Below are 20902 nucleotides of genomic sequence, written 5' to 3'. Positions count from 1 at the left end.
CTCTTACTTTAAGCCAAAGATGGTGCAAAAGATTCTAGGAAAAAAAGAAAAGAAATAAGGGCTCCTTGAGAATGAGCACATATGATTGCTGCTCTTTCTTTAAACAAGGAGAATATTTTTCTTTTTTTCCAAATCCAAACGCGACTAGTACGGACACGAAGGATCCATTGATATAAAAACAAATCGAGAGCTAGGAAGACCTAGAAATAAAACAATGGGTTCCGAGGCCCAAAAGGCCCAATAAACAGGCCAACGGGGGAATATGATTAAGTGGGTATAATCACTATACCTTGACGCGGCTATTCAAAAAACCCCTTTCACTCAAAAGTATTTATATTTTTGCAAATACATTTCTCAAAAGCCGAACTAAACGGGCCCATTCTCTCCCTAAATCCTTGGTGGGGCAGTAGTGACAAGCTTGCTCATAACGAGCAACAACCATGGCTCAAATTGAATGTTTTTGTCGTGGGTATGGAACATCTGTGGTAGTGCTCGGGAGGAGTCGCCGATGTTGGTCGCCCATCCCCACCATTTTATGGATTGAAAAGCTAATACTGTAATAAAAGATGGAATTCCCACAAATAGAGTGTGCGATGGAGAAAATTAAATGAGGAGAGATAGGTGTGAGAAACACGACAATATACGCCCTGTTTTGCAAAAGAAATTGGTTTGAAATGTTTACAAAGATGGGTTTCAATACCTCGCATCCTGCAATGATACTTTTGTAAAGATTTCCGCCCTTTTCTAACGAATTATCTAAAGGATGATGCAAATTGCTAGTTCGTTATTTAAAAAAAAAAAAAAAAAAGCCACAAGATGAAAAGGAGTAAATTAGAACACGTAAATAGAGCAAATATGTGTCTATATACATATGTATGCAAATATATAACGTAGGACACGATTGCATAAATGTGCATGCTTATTGTCGAACAATATTAGGCTTCCGGCCGCATCGTGGTTCTAGTGATTTTGTCAGCGGTTAGCGTAGGGTTGTGCCCGGACCGCCGAAGCCCGATTTCCAGGCCCTTTTTCAGCCCCTGAACGGGCTGCACGTCTACCGTGCAGACCGCTTTCTTGATCCAATATATTCTAAAGCACGAGCAAACCTAATCATGTCGTTCACCTTTCTATCTCCTATTGGATTTACATGTCGGTTGAACATTTAATTTCAGCTATTCTGTCTCGTTACGAAATTGGCAAGCATTCATGCGCACCTGCTTCACTGGGAAAGAGCGTTATCTTCAGCCGGACTTTGTTAAGTAAAGTGTTTTGGATCCTTCCAACGTGAAGAGTAGACAAGCCGAATTGACTATTGAAAACCAACTATATTGGGAAGATCTGATGCGTGGCACTGAAGTGATTAGCTACCTACTCAATATTAATATTTACAAACCTTTATAGATTTGATTATTTTATTTTAGTGATGGTGTCCAAATTACTTTTCCTTTTATAAATATTATGGGCGTGCATGGGTCCATCATATCATTTAAACATCTTCAAGAGAGCCCCTAAAAACTTCACTGACCATCCATCTAATTATGGCGTCCATCTGGGTCGCATGCTTTCTCCAATACAGCAATCAACTGGTGGTCCACCAAGTTCTCACGTCAAAAGGCAACTTCGTCATGTTCCTTTTCATGTTGCTTGTAGAGCAACTCTATATGACGTTGTGATGATTCATCCATAGAGATTATATCAATTACTTAGAGAATAGTACCCAAAAAGTCCTAAACCTATTATATTGGCACTAAATTCAATCATAAACCACTCAATTAGATCAATTTAATTCCAAACATTTTTATATTGATACAAATTTAGTCCAATAAAATGCAATCATCGGTGGTAAATGCCATGGATCTCATAATCCACTTATAATATAGGTTAAGAAACATGGGTTACTGCAATTGTTGAGTAGTGGTATGAGGGGGTGATGCTGGCTAGAGAATAGCCATCGAGTAATGGGTGTGTCTAGGTGTTAGTTAACCAATTGTAAATATTATTGGTTGAATTTTAGGAGTCATATAAAATGCAATTGTGTTCTTTTTGACCATTATTAATCGTCAATAGTAGTTATGAATACTAGAATTACAATTTAAGCAAAAAACTACTAGTCAATCAATGGACACCAATTGTTCAATTTTACTTCCAGTTTATCTTTACGTTTCAATACCATTTTACATGGATGGACACAATTGTCTCTTGTCTTAGTACTATTCTTTTTTTTTGTCGATTGTGTTTCTTATCCAAGAATCAGCAAGTGACCCTACACATTTTTTTTGTTGATTTCCACATCAATCCATATTTAGAAAGGCATTTCGTCACTTTTTGACAAAACAATTCACAATGTAACCCCATTTTAAAAGTTATTTTCATAAATTGAGACGGGCATTTCGTTGGCACGCATATAGTTCTTTCCTGAGTTGGCAACTCATGTGGAAACTAGTCTATCTAGGTGAAGCCGTTAAGAGTTTCTAATGCATCGACTCGAGAATTTGACCGAAGCGACCTTTCGACCAAGCTAGTCCGCAAGGGTCATTACGGCACAATTAAAATCGATTAGAGATTAGAGATAGGTCGACTCGACAAAGGCTTGTAATCAGTGTGGGTGATTCCACCAGATTGCACAATTCTTGTCGATCGGCACTGGACCAACTTTTCTATCGATTGGGTACCCGTGTTCGTATTTGAAACCTTGAGATTATGCCGACAACCGAAAGTCGCCAATGTTTCAAAGATGTACATTGTGGCTTGAGATGATCAACCACAGTCAAATGCATGAAAGCTTCTAAAGGCTACCCTAGAGGTTGAGCCGCGCTAGTATCGTGCCAAAGTGAAATTAACCGTGGAATTGAGATCGAATTCGAAATTGGAAGTCCGGGTGTGTCACAAATCATTTCAAGATCATTGAATCATCTTTGGAAGAATTTTCATGCAAGCGAGCTTTTTAGCAAAATAATCAAGAAATTGCTAATTTGGCTCGAGAAATTAGTATGCCGATTTTGGTCGCGCTTTTGGGACTTAAGTTGGTTCTATGGACAAGTGAAAATGTAAATTGAAGTGTGGTGACATTGGGTTAATTTTATGGACTTCAATTGGACTCAATTGGGAGAGAATTGATTGGAATTGAAGAAATTGGATGTACAAGAATTGGACCGGCGGAAAAATAAAATGGACCCATTGGAGAAAGGTTATGGAAGATTTGGGATAGTGGAGTATGACGTCATGTGATGTCATGGTGGTTGGGCCATATTGAAGGAGAGCTTGACAAGTGGCAAATGCTAATTGGTCCTCAAAAAGTGAGGAGGTCCCACCACTTCATCTTCAACCTTGGGAAGAAAGAGAGAGAGAGAAAGAAAGGGGAAGGAAGGGAGCTGCTCGTGCGTGGCCAGCAACCCGCACGCCCCCTTTGCCGGCTCGACGCCGCTTCTCGCCGCCGTCGTGCTCACCGAAGCCGGAGGCCGTCGCTCGTTCAACCCGCACGCCTCCGTCTCCCGTCTCCCTTTTCCCGTCGCGCCTTTCTCCCCCCACCTCCTTGTTGCTCAAGGACCCAAAGAAATAAACCGAGAAGCCTCGTCCGTCGCCGTCCGCCGTCTTGTCCCCGGAGCGGCCGAAGTCGCCGTCGCAAACAAGCGAAGCCAGCAACCGTGCGTCTGCTCGTCCCTGCTGTTCCGCGAGTCCAAAGACTCTAGATCCGGGAAGCTCGGTCGGAGCCGTCCAGCTCACCTCCCCACCGTGCGCCCCGCTTTAGCCCCGCCGGAAGCTTCGCCTTGCCTCCGCGCCTTGGCCGCCTCAACCGCGCCGGATCCGCCCATTCTCGGCCTCAAACCGCCATGGACAGCGAACAGAAAATGGGTATGGCAGCCCCTTCTTGGCCCGTTTTGGCCGCTTCCCGAGCCCGGATGCTTGGCCCGCTTTGAGGAAAGTCGATCCTCGCGTCGTCCTCGTCGTTTTGGTTCGCTCGGCTCGCTAATCCGGTGAGTTTAGCTCACTAAACCTCGCTTAGAGGATTAATTATGCTTTAGGTGTGCTTAGCTTAAGTTGATTAAGCTTAGGTGGTTAATTTAGTTGATTTATTTATGATTTAGATTAAGATGTTTGTTTAATCTAAAGTATGTTTAATTAAATGCTAAGAGGATTTATTTAAAGTTAAGCCTTGATGTGACACAAAATGATTTTAGTTTTGAATTATTTAAATGCTTCGAAATTCTGGAAAATATTATTATAATCCGAAATTATTAAAATATTATATTTAAAAAAATCAGAAAAATTATTTTTGACCCCTATTGCTCGAAATTTCGTGCCGATCGCTTTGTGCATTTAGAATTTGATATTTATGATTGGTTATGGCGAATTGAATGTGATTTCGATTATGAGAATTCTTTATAAATTTCTAAGTGTGGAAATTGATGGGCCCGATGGGGCCGTTATATGCCACCTACTAGAGGTCGCGCCCGATGGGGCCGTTATATGCCACCTACTAGAGGTCGCGCCCGATGGGGCCGTTATATGCCACCCGATAAAGGTCGCGCCCGATGGGGCCGTTATATGCCACCTACTGGAGGTCGCGCCCGATGGGGCCGTTATATGCCACCTACTAGAGGTCGCGCCCGATGGGACCGTGATATGCCACCTATTAGAGGTCGCGCCCGATGGGGCCGTGATATGCCACCTGTTAAAGATCGCGCCGAGTGGGGCCGTGATGCCACTGATTCTAATGTTGGCCGAGTGGGCCGTGATTGTGAGCAATGATTGATTTGCTAGAATGACCTGTAATCAGCCGAGTCGATTGATCGCTGAGACGATCCAAGTGGTTGAATTGTTTTGATAATGTGATTGAGCCATGGTTGTTTGGTTATCATAATTGTACGTGTTTGAATTATATATATTGTGCTAACCTGCAGATGAAGGCTGAGACGAGGTAAGTCTTCGTGTGATGTGGCTAGGCCACCCGGCGTATTTTCTTTCTAATAAGGGTTTAGGGGTTGAACTTGCCGAGACGTTGTCTCAAAGGTTATTGAATAACCATTTCAGTCCCCGGTGGACGGAGCGGCGATAGCTTTGGTTGGCATTGAGGAGTTGCAGAGGTGAAGTCATAAGATTGGAGAACGTGTCCGACTTGTAGGTCGTAGGACAATTCATTTTTAAGAGCCGGTCTTTTGTAGACTTTTGGCCGTAGACCTCTGTTTGTAATTCTGTTGAATTATGGAAGTGTTATGTTGTGGTTTTGCTTTCTGCTATTCTATCCCGTAGTTTATTGTCAGGGGATTTGTTTCGCTTCCACATGCGTAATAAAATGGATGGGTCGGCGACGTATCCTGGGATGTCGCATATTTGATCGACCGCAGTGGGATGTGCGCGCGCTCAGGGTTCGGGGCGTGACACAATTCACAAGATAAACCCATTTTAAAAGTTAAAAGTAAAGTTTGGCAGGTATTAAAAACGGAGAAGCAAGAAATAGAAGAAGAGAAGCAAATTATTTTCCATCTTAAATTTTGGAAAGGCAAAGGCGGAGGCAAAAAATACGTAGATTTTCCTATAGGGGCACAAGAGCAGAAATCCCATTAGTAAGATTTAAATAGGTCACTTCAAGTTCCTCACTTGGACATCCCCTGATGCTCTAATTAATTGCGTTAAAAGGAAGGGTTAAAAAAACATAGGATTTTATCCACAAGTTTATAAACAACTAGTAATGATAAGGCAAAATCTAGAGAGAAGAAAGTCATGTTGTAGTATGGGAAATTGTGGGGGATAAGTACACTAATGGTGCCATAAGTTGTGTACGGCGCTCACTTTGGTGCCAAAAGTTTCCGTCGGATCACTTAAGTGCCAAAAATTTGAAAACGCTCACTTTGGTGCCAACGCTGACGAAATTGGCCGGAAATCCGACGTGGCCTTTTTTATTAATTTCTTATACCGATGTGGCTCGCCGGAGAGTCTAGTCAGCAAGTAAACCACCAAACGACGTCGTTTGGCACCCCAAGTCGAAACCCTAATCCCCAAATTGAGAGAGAGAGAGAGAGAGGCCATGGCGGCGGCGTTGTCTTCTTCCCCGAAGAACAACACCAGCACAGAGAGAGAAGCCATGACAGCATCATCTTCTTCTCCAAAGAACAACACCAGCAGAGAGAGAAGCCATGGCGATGTTGTCTTCTTCCCCGAAGAACAACGCCAACAGAGAGAGAGAAGCCATGGCGGCGGCGTCTTCTTCCTCGAAGAACAACACCAGCACCAGCGACTCTTTGAACAGAGCCCAATCTACCATCTCCATCTACACCCTCCTTGTTTCCCTCACACTCTCGTCTTCTCTCTCTCTCTCGCACCTTCAATCCCCCTTCTTTCTCCTCCTCCTCTGCCCTCGCCTCCTATTTTCCCATCACTTCTTGGCCGAGCGATGGTGGCCGAGCACGGTGGCCGAGCGATGGTGGCCGAGCGACTGTGGCCGAGCACAGTGGCCAAGCGACGGTGGCCGAGCACAGTGGCCGAGCAACGGTGGCCGAGCACGGTGGCCAAGCGACGGTGGCCGAGCAAGCTTGGTCCGCGATGATGAACAAAAAAAAAAAAACCTAATTTCAATCACAAATGAGCAATACGGCGTCGTTTTTCCTAAGCCATCCACATAGGACGGCAAAACGACGTCGTTTTCTTAAGTAGGACAGAAAACGACGTCGTTTAAAGGGTTTATCGAATTTTTTTTTAAATATAAAGCCACGTAATCATTTTGGCCGGAATTTCTTGCCGATGGCACCAAAGTGATCGTTTTTTCTCCGATTTGGCACTTAAGTGATCCGGCGGAAACTTTTGGCACCAAAGTGAGCGCCGTACACAACTTATGGCACCATTAGTGTACTTATCCCGAAATTGTGGAGAAGAGGTGTTGACTGTTTAACATGCAAAATTGCTCCTCTCAAAACCCTAGTCGCTTCATCTCTGACGCAGGTTCGACTGTCCCATCCTCGCTCCATGCCCCACGTGAGTATATTTATGACCTTATCCTCAATAGCTTCAATGTCAAAATTGTTAAACACAATTTATTTTATGCAATAATATTTGGTGAGAAAATGTAAAAGTTTAGAATAATTCATGCATGGGCAAAAAATATGAATTTGAAAATCTTAGATCTATTAACATAGAAATTAGTTTGAATACGTTAATATCGACACCTACGCTAGAAAAAAGAAACCTAATTCCCAAATTAATACATAATACATAGAGAAATTACAGTAATACAAGAAATTTCCAAACTTTAACATCGGATCTCGGGTAGAAGCAAGGAAGGTTTATGGGAACGGGGCCTATTATATCCATCCTCACTCTTTCCGGCATGCGAGGCAAGAAATATCGCTCCATCTCCATCCCAAAACTCATTGTTTGCTTGTTATATCTTGATGTGGATGCGGGGTAGGTAAATGTGCTGTGAGGGATAAGGGATAGATGATAAATGGATGCTCATAGATGTAGGATAGATTAGGATCGATACTAAGGTCTACAGGATGCACCACTATCCAAGGGTAAAGATTGTGATTGACAAAGTTCGCCATTAAGGCTTAAAGGACAAGCCACCCACAAAGGAAAGAATTTCAAGATAAAAGAAGCACACCACCAAAGCCTAGAAGAAAACCACAAGCCAAGGATAAATGTCTTCTTAGTTCTCCACCACGAAAAAATTCACCGACCAATGATAAATAACCGGAATAGAAAGTCACTCATATAGAGGAAAATCGCCTGTCTTACAATTTAGTTTTCATATCTATTATAGAGATAATGCTAAATATAAGAGAAGACTCTTGGAATTCTCATAAATTGAATAGACTCTTGAGGAATTCAAATTCTTGAAAGCAACACCACAATAAGGACTCATAAAAATCTATACATAAAGAGACTCAACAACTAGGACTAAATGCATTTTGCTAATACAAGATGCCTTGAAACTTGATAAAGCTCTCCAAATTCGTGCACCAGCTTTGGAAGCCAAATAGCCACCTTAGAAGAAGAACAACTGGGAAGGAATTCAATAATAACATCCACCAATTGCTAGGTAGTTGATCGGGAGCCTTGAAGTCGACAACGAATCTTATAATTCAATAACAATACCGCAAAATTGGAAACTTCATCTTTTAACCCACATAATTAAATTGTAGCCGAAGTTGGATTAGGCTTGCATGAATTGCTAATGGGTTGGTTTGATCAATGAAATATGAGTGGAGCTTGAGATCTTATCCATAGAGCCCGATGCTCCCACATCATATCTGCCCCATGACGGGGTATTATAGGTATCTAACAGAACATGTATAATTGCTATCCCTATACTTCATGGTGGAGGTGGAGCCGCGGTGACCTCTTGCTCAAAATGAGTACCATGGCTCTAATCGAATTCTTATTGTACTTGTGGAATTTTTATGGTAACGCTCATGAGGAGTCACCGAAGTCGTGGCCTCTTCCCACCAGTTCACTGATCAAAAACCTAACACCATTATATGCAATGAGAGGGATGAGATGAAAAGATGGAAAGCCAAGAAAATAGGAGTGTGCGATGGAGAAGATAAAATGAGTGGAGACAGACGTGAGAAGAACTAAAATAGATGGCCAATTTTGGGAGAAAAAGCGGTTCCCAATGTTTTACCAAGACGGTTTCCAATGCTTTGCATCTTGTAATGACACTTTTGTAAATTTAACCGCCCTTTCCTAACGGATGTCTAATTGAGGATGTAAGCTGCTAGTAATTTAACAAACCACAAGATGAAAAGAATAATTTTTAAAAAAAGTGAAATATGTAAATAGAACAAATATGGGTATATATAAATATGTATGTAGGTACATAACATAGGACACAAAAGAGATAAGAACGAATACGTTGCCAGATGTATTCAAATAATCGATATTTTATAAATATGGCGCTCAAGTGAACAAAATGAAAGGTTATGATATTAAAGTGAACTCCGTACGAAAAATATAACTTTTATAGTGTCTTTCTCCCAAAAAGGATTCTTGATTTATTCCGAGCACAAGCAACGATACTTCATTTACCTTTCAATACCCTATTGGCTTTACATGTCGGTCGAATTATGGGCTCAACTGGAATTCTCATTATAAGATCTGCAAGCATTGATGAGCACCTGCTTCATCATTAAAGTGCATTATCTTCAGTTGTCGAGAGAGTTAAATGCATAGCATTGAAGTGATTAGCTTCCTGCTCAATAAAATATTCACAAACTTCTTATCAATTTGACATTTTTATTCGACCGAGGGTGCCAAAATGGTTTTTTTTATTTATTTAATTATGGTACTTGATTCGAGATTTCCTTTTTAGGTACTTATTCTCACCCTTTTTCGGTACTTCGTTCCTAGTTTGAACCCCTTTTTTTTCCTTCATAAAGGCTTAAAGGACAAATCACCTACTGAGGAAATGATTTCAAGATAAAAGAAGCACACCACCAAAGCCTAAAAGAAAACCACCAGCCAAAGATAAATGTCTTCTTAGTTCACCACCAAGAAAAGATTCATCGACCAATGATAGAGAACCAGAATAGAAAATCACTCACATAGAGGAAAATCCCATATATACTTAATTCAAGTCTTGCCTGTCTTACAATTGAGACTTCATATCTATTATAGAGATAATGCTAAATAAAATAGAAGACTCTTGGAATTCTCTGAATAGACTCTTGGGGAATTCACATTCTTGAAAGCAACACCACAATAAAGACTCATAAAAATCTAAAAATAAAGAGACTAGACAACTAGGACTAAATGCATTTGACAATATTAGATGCCTTGAAACTTGATAAAGCTCTCCAAATTCGTGCACCAGCTTTGGAAGCCGAATAGCCACCTTAGAAGAAGAACAACTAGGGCAAGAACTCGATAAGAACATCCACCAATTGCTAGGTAGTTGATTGGGAGCCTTGAAGTCGACAATGAGTCTTATAATTCAATAACAATACTGCATAATTGAAAACTTGATCTTTTAATCCACATAATTAAATTAGAGCCGAAATCAGATTTTGCTTGCATGAATTGCTAATGGGTTGGTTCGATTGATGAAATATGAGTGGAGCCTGAGATCTTATCTATAGAGCCTAATGCTCCCGCATCATATCTGCTGCATAGCAGGTTATGATGGGTATTTGACAAAACATGTATAATTGCTATCCTAGACTAGGCTATACTCCCACTAACTTTGTAGTGGTGCTGCAGTGACCGGCTTGCTCAAAATGAGTACCATGGCTCATATTGAATTTTTATTTTACTTGAGGAATTTTTTTACGGTAACGCTCATCAGGAGTCACCAAAGTCGTGGCCTCTTCCCACCAGTTCACTTATCATAAACCTAACCCCATTATATGCAATGAGAGGGATGAGATAAAAAGATGGAAAGCCACAAAAATAGGAGCGTGTGATGGAGAGGATAAGATGAGTGGAGATAGGTGTGAGAAGCACTAAAATAGATGGCCAATTTTGTGAGAAAAAACGGTTCTTGTTGTAAAATATTGCGATGTGAACATATAATAGAGAGAATAGAGAGATTGAGTAGAGAAAGCTAAAACACAAAAGATCGTAGAGAAAGCTAGAGGAGAAAATTTTATTCAAATATCTCACCGTATCTCTATGACAAAAAGTAAGCTCCTATTTATAAGAAAATAATAATGTACTTATCATTAATATCAATATATCGAATAATGCATATATTGGATAGGAGATGAACATTCATTGTATAAGGAGATGTACTTAAAATGTATAATACAAATGTACTATAATAGTACATTAGATAAGATGAATATAATAAATATTCATTCATGTATTTCATAACAATTTTCAATATTTTACCAAGATAGTTTCAAATGCTTTGCATATTGTAATGACACTTTTGCAAATTTAACCGCCATTTCCTAACGGATGTCTAATTAAGAATGTCAACTGCTAGTAATTAAACAAACCACAAGATGAAAAGAGTAATTTTTGTAAAAGTGAAATATGTAAGTAGAAAAAATATGGGTATATACATATATGTATGTAGCTACATAACATAGGACACACATGGGATAAGAACAAATACGTTGTTGGAGATATTTAAATGATCGATGTTTTATTGATGTAACATTCAAGTGAACAAAATGAAATGTTATGATATTAAAGTGAATTCCGTACAAAAATTATAGCTTTTATACTGTCTTTCTCCCATTCTCGATTTACATGTTGGTCGAATTTTGGGCTCGACTGAAACTCTCATTATAAGATCTGCAAGCATTGATGAGCACATGCTTCATCATTAAAATGCATTATTTTCAGTTGGAGTTTTTTATGCGGATTTGACCAGTCTGCAAGATATTCATAGTGTTTTGTGATTGCTTCGACGTGGGGAGCACACGAGGGAAATTAACAATAGAGAATCATCACAAATGGAGAGAGTTAAATGCATGCATTGAAGTGATTAGCTACCTGCTCAATAAAATATTCACAGACTTCTTATCAGTTTGATATTTTCATTCGACTGAGGGTGCCAAAATGGTTTTTTTTTTTTTTTTTTCTAATTATGGTACTTGATTCAAGATTTCCTTTTCAGGTACTTATTCTCACCCTTTTTCGGTACTTCGTTCCTAGTTTGAACCCCTTTTTTTTTCCTTCATCGCACGAAAGTGAAAGCAGAGAGAGAGAGAGAGAGAGAGGCAATGGCAAGGCAAAAGGCAATGTTGAACTCAAGAAGGAAAGGTCTTGAGAAGAAATGGGCGTGCATTTTGCTGGTGCTAGCGTCTGCCTCAGCTGCTTCGTCTCAGCATCTTGTGGAGACGCTTCCTGGCTTTCCCGGAAGACTTCCTTTCAAGCTCGAGACCGGGTCAGTTTGTATTCTTTCATGCCATCTCTCTCTCCCTCGATGATGATTTGAACTAGACTTTCTTCACGTATTGCAACTTGCGACAACGATTAACAGTGGTCCACGACCAGAGGGCACGGTGACCCAAGTGGCACCATAGTTGGAATAGGTGAACATTTCTTTGCGGTTAATTTTTGGTGATGCATGATGATGCTGAGATTGCAGCATTTTACAAAGTGAAGACATAAGCTTGGGTGAACTTCGTAGTTGGTCCCAACAATTTTTTACTTATCTGTGTCCATCAGGTCCTTCCACAGTCCAAACTCCACACTTTCAGAAAGCTGTGCCATCAGTCCTTACGGTTCATCACATTCATTTCTTTCTACCTTGTAGTATAGAGTCGTAGAAGATTCCAGGACGATTCTGATCTCGCAGAAAATAAATGCTGAAAGTACATGTCTTTCTTTTCAACGATGTTGGTTCAATAAATAAGATCAACAGCATTAAAGAGAGACAAACAACAATGTGGAAGAACTAAAATGTGAAGAAAAAAATTGGATGATGTTGGGATTGAGGTAGAGTTTTAGATAGTAAGCGTGCACAAATCGACTATATACAACTAAATCAATTCGATACTTAATCACAACTCATTCATTCTTCTAGCACATACACACGTCAGAAATCATGTAAAGTTTTTCCTGCCAGCGAGTACAATTGTATCTTCTTAATGAGGAGGAAGCCCACCTAGATTCATATTGTGCAAGAGCATATAAATGAACTCATCCTAATGGACAGATCTATCGTATATTGGCTGCATTAAAATTTTCTCATCATAATACTTTAGTCATCGGGTAGACTTACTGCAAAATGACCAACCTTTCAAAATATTTCGCTAACAGAAGTTTGACTCCTTCCAGTGAGATTGGAATGCCAGCATGTGAACTCTCTAACAGTGACTTCCATCAGTCTAAGCAAAACAGCTCCACTTGCCTTTCTCACTTCCTCCCTGTTTCTGTACCTTTCTGGATCTACATTTTCTATCTGGAATGTCAAGGAAATACCGGGTTATCCCGGTTTGTTGACTGTACAACAAGTAAATGTGGTTTCCAAAGGCAGGGATGGATTTGACTTTTAAGGTGATCTTAAATTGGGTATTTTGGCTGATCCAGGTACATAAGTGTTGGCAAGGTTGAGTTCTTCTACTACTTCGTGCAGTCCACCGGGAATCCTGGAGCCGACCCTCTTCTGCTTTTCATGAATGGAGGTCCTGGGTGCTCGGGTTTGAATGCCTTCTTGTACCAGATTGGTCGGTTTTCTTCTTCTTCTTCTTCTTCAATTCCTCTTAGTAATGTTATCATTATTTCAATATGATGCTGCAAATGTCTTCAAGTAGGTGTTTATATATAGTATTTTGAGGTCTGCCATATGCAGGTCCCCTTAAATTCAATGTTACTGATTACACTGGGGGTTTGCCGTCATTACTCTATGAGCCAAATGCCTGGACTAAGGTAAAGCGAGGGGTGATGAATTTTCCCTTGATTTTGGAATATTTAACCAATTACTGAATCTCGTTGACTATAATTATTGTTCCCTTATTGAGTACATACTAACTTTTTCCCTCAAAAATACCAGACAGCCAACATTATATTCATAGATGCACCGATCGGCGCAGGTTTCTCCTATGCGACGACAACATCAGCTTACAATTCCACAGACACATTTAATTCTGTACAGATGCAGATATTTTTAAGAAACGTGAGTAAAATTCTTCACATATCATGGTGGTTGTATCATAATGTAAGAAAATAGTTGGGTGAGAAATGAATGCTAATTTATATATGCAACGCAGTGGCTAGCAGCTCATCCAAGTTTCCAAACTAATCCGGTGTTTGTTGGTAGCGATTCCTATGCCGGTATATATCCTCCCATGGTTGCTACGGCAATTCTACGCGGTAATAAATTCTTCTCCATAAGCCCGATTGAATGGGATAAACACAAACGTTGTCACCTGTCCACATCTATGGATGGATTATGAAATAAACATTTGTTTTTCTTTTGTTGGTGCAAACTTGCAGGGAATGAAGCTGGACTTAAACCATATGTCCACCTTAAGGTATGGAAAAAGCTTTCTCCTCATCTCAACTTTTCCTTCTTAAATTTGGCATAAACTGTATCTTGTGTTAATGTACGGTTCTTCTCCTCGTTAAATCATTTTCAGGGGATGATACTATCATGTCCCCACACGCACACAGATCTTGAAACTAACGCAAAAGTTCGATTCGCTCATAGGTTGGCCCTCATTTCAGATGCACTTTATGAGGTAAATGAACAACAAATCATATGTTAAACTCATCGACGCAAGATTAATTGAGCATTTGCAAATCTTCGGTATAATCGAATTATACATCCTTCGGTATTTGTCAGTCTTTAGAAGTAAATTGTGGTGGGAATTTTGCGGAGTCGACAAACGCGAACTGCACAGAGGATCTGGCAGCCTATGACCAGGTTAGAAAATGGGCATCCTTAACGGATGCATAAGAAATCATTTTCGGTTTGAGATTAAGTGAACATGAAGTTTGAGCAGAGACTTTTGGTTCTTCCCATCTTATTTGCAGCTAATTGAATTGATCAGCCAAACATATGTTCTTGACCCTGTTTGTACTTTCATTTCACCAAAATCGAAAGAAGCTTTCAAATTAGCAATGTCAAACCAAGAGAAGAACAGGAGGTCCATCCAAGAGTTCACCAAGGATCGTCGCCTGTCGCTCCCAAGACCTCGTGACTTTTGGTGCAAGGTCTCTCTCTCTCTCTCTCTCTCTCTCTCTCTCTCTCTATAAATCTGTCTTCTAATTTTTTCTGTGAATGTGACAGTACTTCGATTATTATCTTGTCGATGTATGGGGTAATTATCCAGGTGTACAGGAAGCTCTTCATGTTCGGCCGGTACGTACATGATTTGCCAATAATCATCACGTCAAAATTTATTCCCTCTTGAGAGAACTAAGCAAATAATTGTATCTCATCGTGTCAATTTGTAGGGGACAGTCAGCGAATTTTTCAGGTGTAATAATTCCTTAGCAGCCTACACTGAAGATGTCGACGATGTTCTCGATTATCATAAGAATCTCACCAGCCTGGGCATGCAAGTTCTAGTTTTCAGGTAAAAACTGCTAAAACCGACATATGCGATAGTTTAGGAACATTTTTGGCAAATGTGAAATTCAGCAGAAAAGAAGAATTACTTCGTTTGACCGTTGATGTGTAACACGTTCGTTGCAGTGGTGATCATGACATGTTTATACCACACAATGGTATCGAAGAGTGGATAAAATGGCTTAATTTAACGATCGATACAGATTGGAGACCGTGGTTTGTAGATGGCCAAGTAGCTGGGTAAGCTCACAAAGAGTTCGGTCTACCGCTAGCTTTCACTTGAACTTACTTCTCCCGCTTTTTAGTCCTCAATGATGTAAGAGCTTCCAATTTTACCATGTTTCCATAGGTACACAAGGAAGTATACAGATGATGGATACCGATTGACCTACGCAACATTAAAGGTAAGAGAACTCAAGACTTCAATGCCACCGTTCCTCCTCATTGAGTAGTTTTTGTTGTCATAATACTTTTGTCCCTCTCTTAACGCCATTGATACAGGGAGCTGGGCACTCGTCTCCAGAATACAAACGCAGAGAATGTTACGAGATGTTTCAAAGGTGGATTCATTACTATCCTCTGTAGATCCACTCGAGCTAGTGCAAGAATAAAATTTTGTTCGCTTGTTCATTGCCGTGGTTAATTCCTGTTGTGTTTTAATTAATAAAGACATGCAATTCCAATTCCAGTACGTTTTATTTCGTCCTTACATTTCATTCCGACTAATCCAAGAGGACTCCTTTTTCTTATCTTTGCAATAAAGGGGTTTTACTTTTAATTTATGACCATACTTCCATGTCATTGTAGTGGTGGAATACAGATATCCACATCCAGTTTCTTCGGGAAAAAAAAATGTAAATCCTACTCAATTACTTGCCTTGATGAATGTTACATGATTCAACACTTATCTCTCAGTTTGATTTGTGTGTGTATATATATATAATCCGTCGGTGAGATGCGACAGGAAGAATAGCAAGCGCAGATATAATCGGATTAGGTCATGAAGGTAAGTTTAGTGTTGTGTTCTTCCAGTTGCTCTATGTCATTGCTTTAGTGGGTTCATCTTGATGTTAATCCAAGAAGATATGGAAGCTTTTTTCTCAGCAGTCAAGCATTGGGGAAAAAAAAAAAAAAGAATGGGAAGAAAAGCTGTAGAAAGAAACAAAAACACAGAAAACAAGGAGTGTGAGCTGGTGCCGGATCCCCTCCCTTTGCTGTACAACTGTATAGCTTTTTGTGCTTATGTCTATATACCTATTACCTTTTACCAAAAAAAAAAAACACAGAAAACAAGGAAGGCTTTAGAAATCAGGACTCTCTCTGGTCTATCTGCAATTTTAAGGCACAGATACAACTACAGTACATGTCAAGAATCAAGATAGCTCCTAACAAGAAGTTCGCATTGCAGGAAAGTTCAAAACCTTGAGGTCTGAATGAACTCCCACTTGCCCCACTTGAACCCTAATAAAACCAAAGTTATCTTTGAGTGAAATGCCTAGGGTTCACATGATTTAGTGGAATGGAGACAAAACTAAGAAGTCTTCGGTTGGAAAATCTTCCTCCTTCCTATGAGCTTTATTTAATCATTAAATTCAGGAGAAATTCTTTAAAATCCAGCATTTTGCTAGTGACACTCGCTAATCAAGTTTAATTTATAGCTAAATAAACAAAACACGACAGCCGCTATCTAATTTTTGTAACATGGGATATTTGGCCCTTCGACTCGCTTAGATCCCATAAATGTGAGCGAGCCACCCCATCCATATGTGTACTGGGTGAGGCTCCATGTGTGACGTGGCGAGCGTGACTCCTCATGTTATTTTGACTAGTTGATTACTGTGATTCAGACAAGGAATCTTATCGCATCAGACCAAGCTCTCCAATCTTGGAGAAAATATTGGGTGGTCCGAGACCACCACGTCAGCGTGGTCCCGGATTACTCGCGCGACGCCACGTGTATGGGGAGGGGACAAAAGACCGAAACTAGGCCCACTTTTCTGACGCTCTCTCTCCTCTTTCTCTCTTTTGTCCCCTCTCCATACACGTGGCACCGCGTGAGTGGTCCGGGACCATGCTGACGTGGCGGTCCCGGACCACCCAATATTTTCTCCCAGTCTTGACCATTCAGCTGACACCTCGCTTCTCCAAGATAGTCACTCTCATTCCCAGCAGAACAGCCAAAGAAAATCTACCACTTGCCCCACTCCAACCCTAATAATTTTCAAAGTCACCTTCGCAGTCACCACGAAGCTCTGCCTTTTGTTTTCTTTCGTAATTGCAATGATGCGAAAGATGCATGTGTTTGTATGCGACTAAAAGATCTACATCTAATATACCATAAGCTAAGTTAGCTCTCTAAACCTCATCGAACAAGCATAGCGAAGAGAAATGGGTAGAACAAATCCAAGACGTCCTCGATCACGGGATCCATATTGAGACCCCTGTCTCCGTCTACCGTGTGCCCTTATCGTTTCAGCTCCACTAACCAGAGGCCTACATCCCGCACCATGTCGCGCTGGGACCGTACCACCACTTGTGGCCACAGCTCTACCAGACAGAGAACCCCAAGCTACCCGCGGCCCCACCGCACGCGTGGCACTGAAGCTCCTAGCACTTGATTGAAGAGCTGGTTTGATCAAAGGGCAGGAGTCGAAGATCTGCGCCAGCTGCACCTGGAAATTGGCACAGACACTCTGAAATGGAACATGACCATCGATAGCTTGCTCTTGCTCGACATACTTTACAGTTCCATGTACAAGCGAGAGAAAATGGCCCCAGGAAAGTGGACCAAGATTTAGAGCGAGGAAAATCCTATTGGGGACGATGATTGATGGGAATTGTACTGATGATCTGAATGAGAGACCGCTGTAATTTGAACAAGGAATCTTATCGCATCGGACCAAGCTTTCGATCATTCAGCCGACCCCTTTGACTCTTCAACACAGTCGCTCTCATTCCCAGGAGAGCAGCCCAAAAAAAAATCTACCACTTGCCCCACTTCAACGCTAATAATATTCAAAGTCATCTTCGCAATCACCACGAAGCTCAGCCTTGCTTTCTTTCATATTTGCAACGAGGCAAAAGATATATATGTTTGTATGCGACTAAAAGACATAAGTTAGCTCTCTAAACCTCGTCGAATAAGCATGTCCTCAGCATCGACCTCCATCATCAACCCAAGCCTTAGCGAGGAGCAATGGGTGAAGCACATCCGAGACGCCCTGGATCACGGGATCGATATTGAGACCCCGGTTTCCGTTCACTGCGTGCCTCAATCTATCAGCTCTGCGAAGCCAGAGGCCTACGTCCCGCACCATGTTGCTCTGGGACCGTACCACCACTTCCGGCCACAGCTCTACCAGACGGAGAACCCCAAGCTGGACACAGCCCGGCGGGCACAGGCAGAGCTGAAGCTCCCGGCATTCGATTGGATGGCTAATTTGCTCCAAGCGGAGGAGGCGAAGATTCGCGCAAGCTACCAGCTGCACCTGGAAGTCGGCACGGACACTCTGAAATGGATCATGACCATCGACAGCTTGTTCTTGCTCGACCTTCTGCACAGTTACAAGCACAAGCAAGAGAAATGGACCCAGATAAGCCGGCCAATATCGGGCAGGAAGACTCGATTGGGGAGGATGATCGAGGGGGGAGTCCACCGAAGACCCGACACTCCATCGTCAAAGACGTGATGATGGTGGAGAATCAAATTCCCACCTTTGTGCTGAGGAAAATAATGTTGCAGACCAAGAATTCGATGAATGAAGTGAGAGAAAATGAAGAAGATGAGTCGATAGATGAGGATCTTGGGATGATGTCGATGAGGTTCTGTGAAGCGATATCACCTCTCGAACTAAAAAGGTGCTCACCATCCGAAGCTGTTCGCCAGCATAAGCATTTGCTCGATCTCTTTTACAATCTCATATTGGGAAGAACAGTCCCAGAAGCAGCACTGACGGAGAAGAATGAGCTTAGAGGTTAGTTTTCATTCCCCAGGACATGCATGAATGAGATGATGCGTCTCTTCTCCTTTCTTTTGTTGTATGCAAGCATTAGAAAAGGGGATAAGTACACTAGAATAAATACACTAGAAATTCCAAAAATTATGTAGGACACTCATTTTAGTTCAAAAAGATTTTTCTGGATTATTTAAGTATCACTTTTAAAAAAAAAAATGATTACTTAAAGTGTCAACTCCATTTTAGGTCGCCAAAAATTTGATGTGACTATATTTTATTAACTTTTTAGTCCTACATGACTCACTGGCGTGCTTAGTAAGTATATAAACCCTAAACGATATCATGTAAAAGTTGTAAATAATAATCGTTTGAGTGTAAATTTTGTTAAAGTGATCACTTCAATGCCAACCATTATTAAAAAACGATTGCTTCAATATCAAGCATGTTAGTAGAAATGCCACATGGACTGGAGTTTTTGAAAAATATACCAAGTCATGTTATAAATGTCGCGTAATCAATTTGACTAGAATTTCTTGTTATTGCCACTTAAGTGATTGTTCTTTTATCTAATTTAGTATCTAAGTGAGATGGCGAAAACTTCTGGCACTTAAATGAGCGCTATATACAATTTTTGGTACTACTAGTATATTAATCCCATTAAAAAAGTGAATAAAAGTACCTATTTATCAACAGGTGCAACCTTTAGCTATCTGATCAAGATGGTACCCAATCCATCATCCAAAGTCACTGAGGCATGGAATGAGTTATCGAAATTCTCTTTCATGAAGAAGCTGAAAGTGCCGGTCGAACTTGTCTTCAAGTTAATTAAATTGGTAATGCAATTGATACCCGGATGCTCCGAGTGCCTTAAGAAAGACCCTTCTCAAGAAAGTGTTATGATCCCCACGGTGTCGAGGCTCCACAGCGTCGGGATCAAGCTACGTTTGGCTGTAGGAGGTATCAGAACCATCGCTTTTGATCCAAAAACCGCTACTCTGAAGCTCCCTCGGATCGTTCTGAATGCTCCCACCGAAGTCCTACTACGAAACCTCGTGGCCTACGAAATGATATCGCAACGTGGCTCCTCGGTTTTGACGCGATACACGGAGTTGATGTACGGCATTATCGACACCTCTGAGGACGTGAAGTTGCTGAGGGAAGCGTCCATCATCTCAAACCATCTGAACTGCGATGACAAGGTCGTGGAGCTCTTCAATGGAATGATCAAATCCATAGGTTCCAAAAGCACTGCGTCGGAGCTGGACAAGACGATTCAAGACGTCAACAGGTACTACAACAACACTCGAAAGGTCAAGGGTTATAATCTCATGAGGAAGTACGTCTACTCTTCTTGGAAGTTCCTCACTATGGTCACCACAGTCGTGCTCATTTTGCTCATGGTTCTGCAGACATTTTGCTCCGTGTGGAGTTGTCCTCAGTTATTCAACACAACATAAGCATTTGTATCGTACGCTTCCAAATGTATAAGGCCACGTGTAGGACTGTGTAACCAAATCGGTTCTACTTGATAACTGGACCGAACTACCCTGAAAACTTATCTAATTCCAGCTTCTAGTTGGAACTGGTCTGGTTCCCACTTTCAAATTTTGAACTGCTTCCCTATTTGAAGTGAAGAATGATTGGGGCAATGAATCGATTGGATCGAATTTGGGACCGGTTTCATAAAGTCTAAAAACCTTTTTTTTTTTTTTCTCTTTTTTTTGTTCTCTCTAACCTCCCTTTAGACTACATAACACTTCATGACTCTCCCTCTCTTGTTCGTGAATCACCCTCATCCTCTATTGCTCGTAGCTTGTTTGAGCCTCACTCTTTTGTTCCCAAATTGCCTTTGCTCGCTCATCCTCATTATCTTTTACTTTAAATCATTTTATTACTAATATTGTTTTACCACAAAAAATGAAGCCAAAATAAGGAACAAAAGAAAAATAGATTCTTAGGTAGATCTTGGAATCAGATAAAAAAA

General features: G+C 40.9%; 2 protein-coding genes across 3 annotated transcripts; both read left to right on the top strand.

Annotated features, from left to right (window-relative positions):
• Positions 1-11633: 11633 nt before the first annotated feature.
• Positions 11634-15743, top strand: LOC104453085 (serine carboxypeptidase-like 18). 2 transcript variants are annotated; one of them, XM_018876891.2, is made up of 14 exons: positions 11634-11830; positions 12979-13115; positions 13241-13317; positions 13442-13564; positions 13659-13761; positions 13885-13922; positions 14028-14129; positions 14234-14314; positions 14425-14604; positions 14681-14752; positions 14848-14969; positions 15089-15202; positions 15312-15366; positions 15464-15738. In XM_018876891.2, exons 1-14 carry the CDS (start codon positions 11667-11669, stop codon positions 15545-15547), a joined length of 1452 nt encoding a protein of 483 aa, XP_018732436.2. In that variant the 5' UTR covers positions 11634-11666; the 3' UTR covers positions 15548-15738. The 2 variants fall into 2 exon arrangements, with proteins under 2 accessions (XP_018732436.2, XP_039174194.1); XM_039318260.1 differs by lacking the exon at positions 15089-15202 and having other exon boundaries at positions 15464-15743.
• A 2229-nt stretch (positions 15744-17972) lies between these two features.
• On the top strand, positions 17973-20605 carry LOC104455246 (putative UPF0481 protein At3g02645). Its single transcript, XM_010070064.3, has 2 exons — positions 17973-18936; positions 19612-20605. The coding sequence occupies exons 1-2, from the start codon at positions 18477-18479 to the stop codon at positions 20373-20375; spliced, it is 1224 nt and encodes a 407-aa protein (XP_010068366.2). The 5' UTR covers positions 17973-18476; the 3' UTR covers positions 20376-20605.
• Positions 20606-20902: the final 297 nt, after the last annotated feature.

The sequence above is a fragment of the Eucalyptus grandis genome, chromosome 7 (genome assembly GCF_016545825.1).
Source record: "Eucalyptus grandis isolate ANBG69807.140 chromosome 7, ASM1654582v1, whole genome shotgun sequence".
Taxonomy (NCBI): domain Eukaryota; kingdom Viridiplantae; phylum Streptophyta; class Magnoliopsida; order Myrtales; family Myrtaceae; genus Eucalyptus; species Eucalyptus grandis.
Note: the sequence above shows the minus strand (reverse complement) of the source record. Positions and strands in the feature narration are given on the sequence as shown.

Excerpts from the sequence above, each read along its gene's own strand:
- LOC104453085 (XM_018876891.2), top strand. The coding sequence starts at position 11,667 with ATGGCAAGGCAAAAGGCAATGTTGAACTCAAGAAGGAAAGGTCTTGAG. Across the intron at positions 11,831-12,978 it reads CCTTTCAAGCTCGAGACCGG|GTACATAAGTGTTGGCAAGG; the intron begins GTCAGTTTGTAT and ends TGGCTGATCCAG. Across the intron at positions 14,315-14,424 it reads ATCTGGCAGCCTATGACCAG|CTAATTGAATTGATCAGCCA; the intron begins GTTAGAAAATGG and ends TCTTATTTGCAG.
- LOC104455246 (XM_010070064.3), top strand. The coding sequence starts at position 18,477 with ATGGATCATGACCATCGACAGCTTGTTCTTGCTCGACCTTCTGCACAG. Across the intron at positions 18,937-19,611 it reads GGAGAAGAATGAGCTTAGAG|GTGCAACCTTTAGCTATCTG; the intron begins GTTAGTTTTCAT and ends ATTTATCAACAG.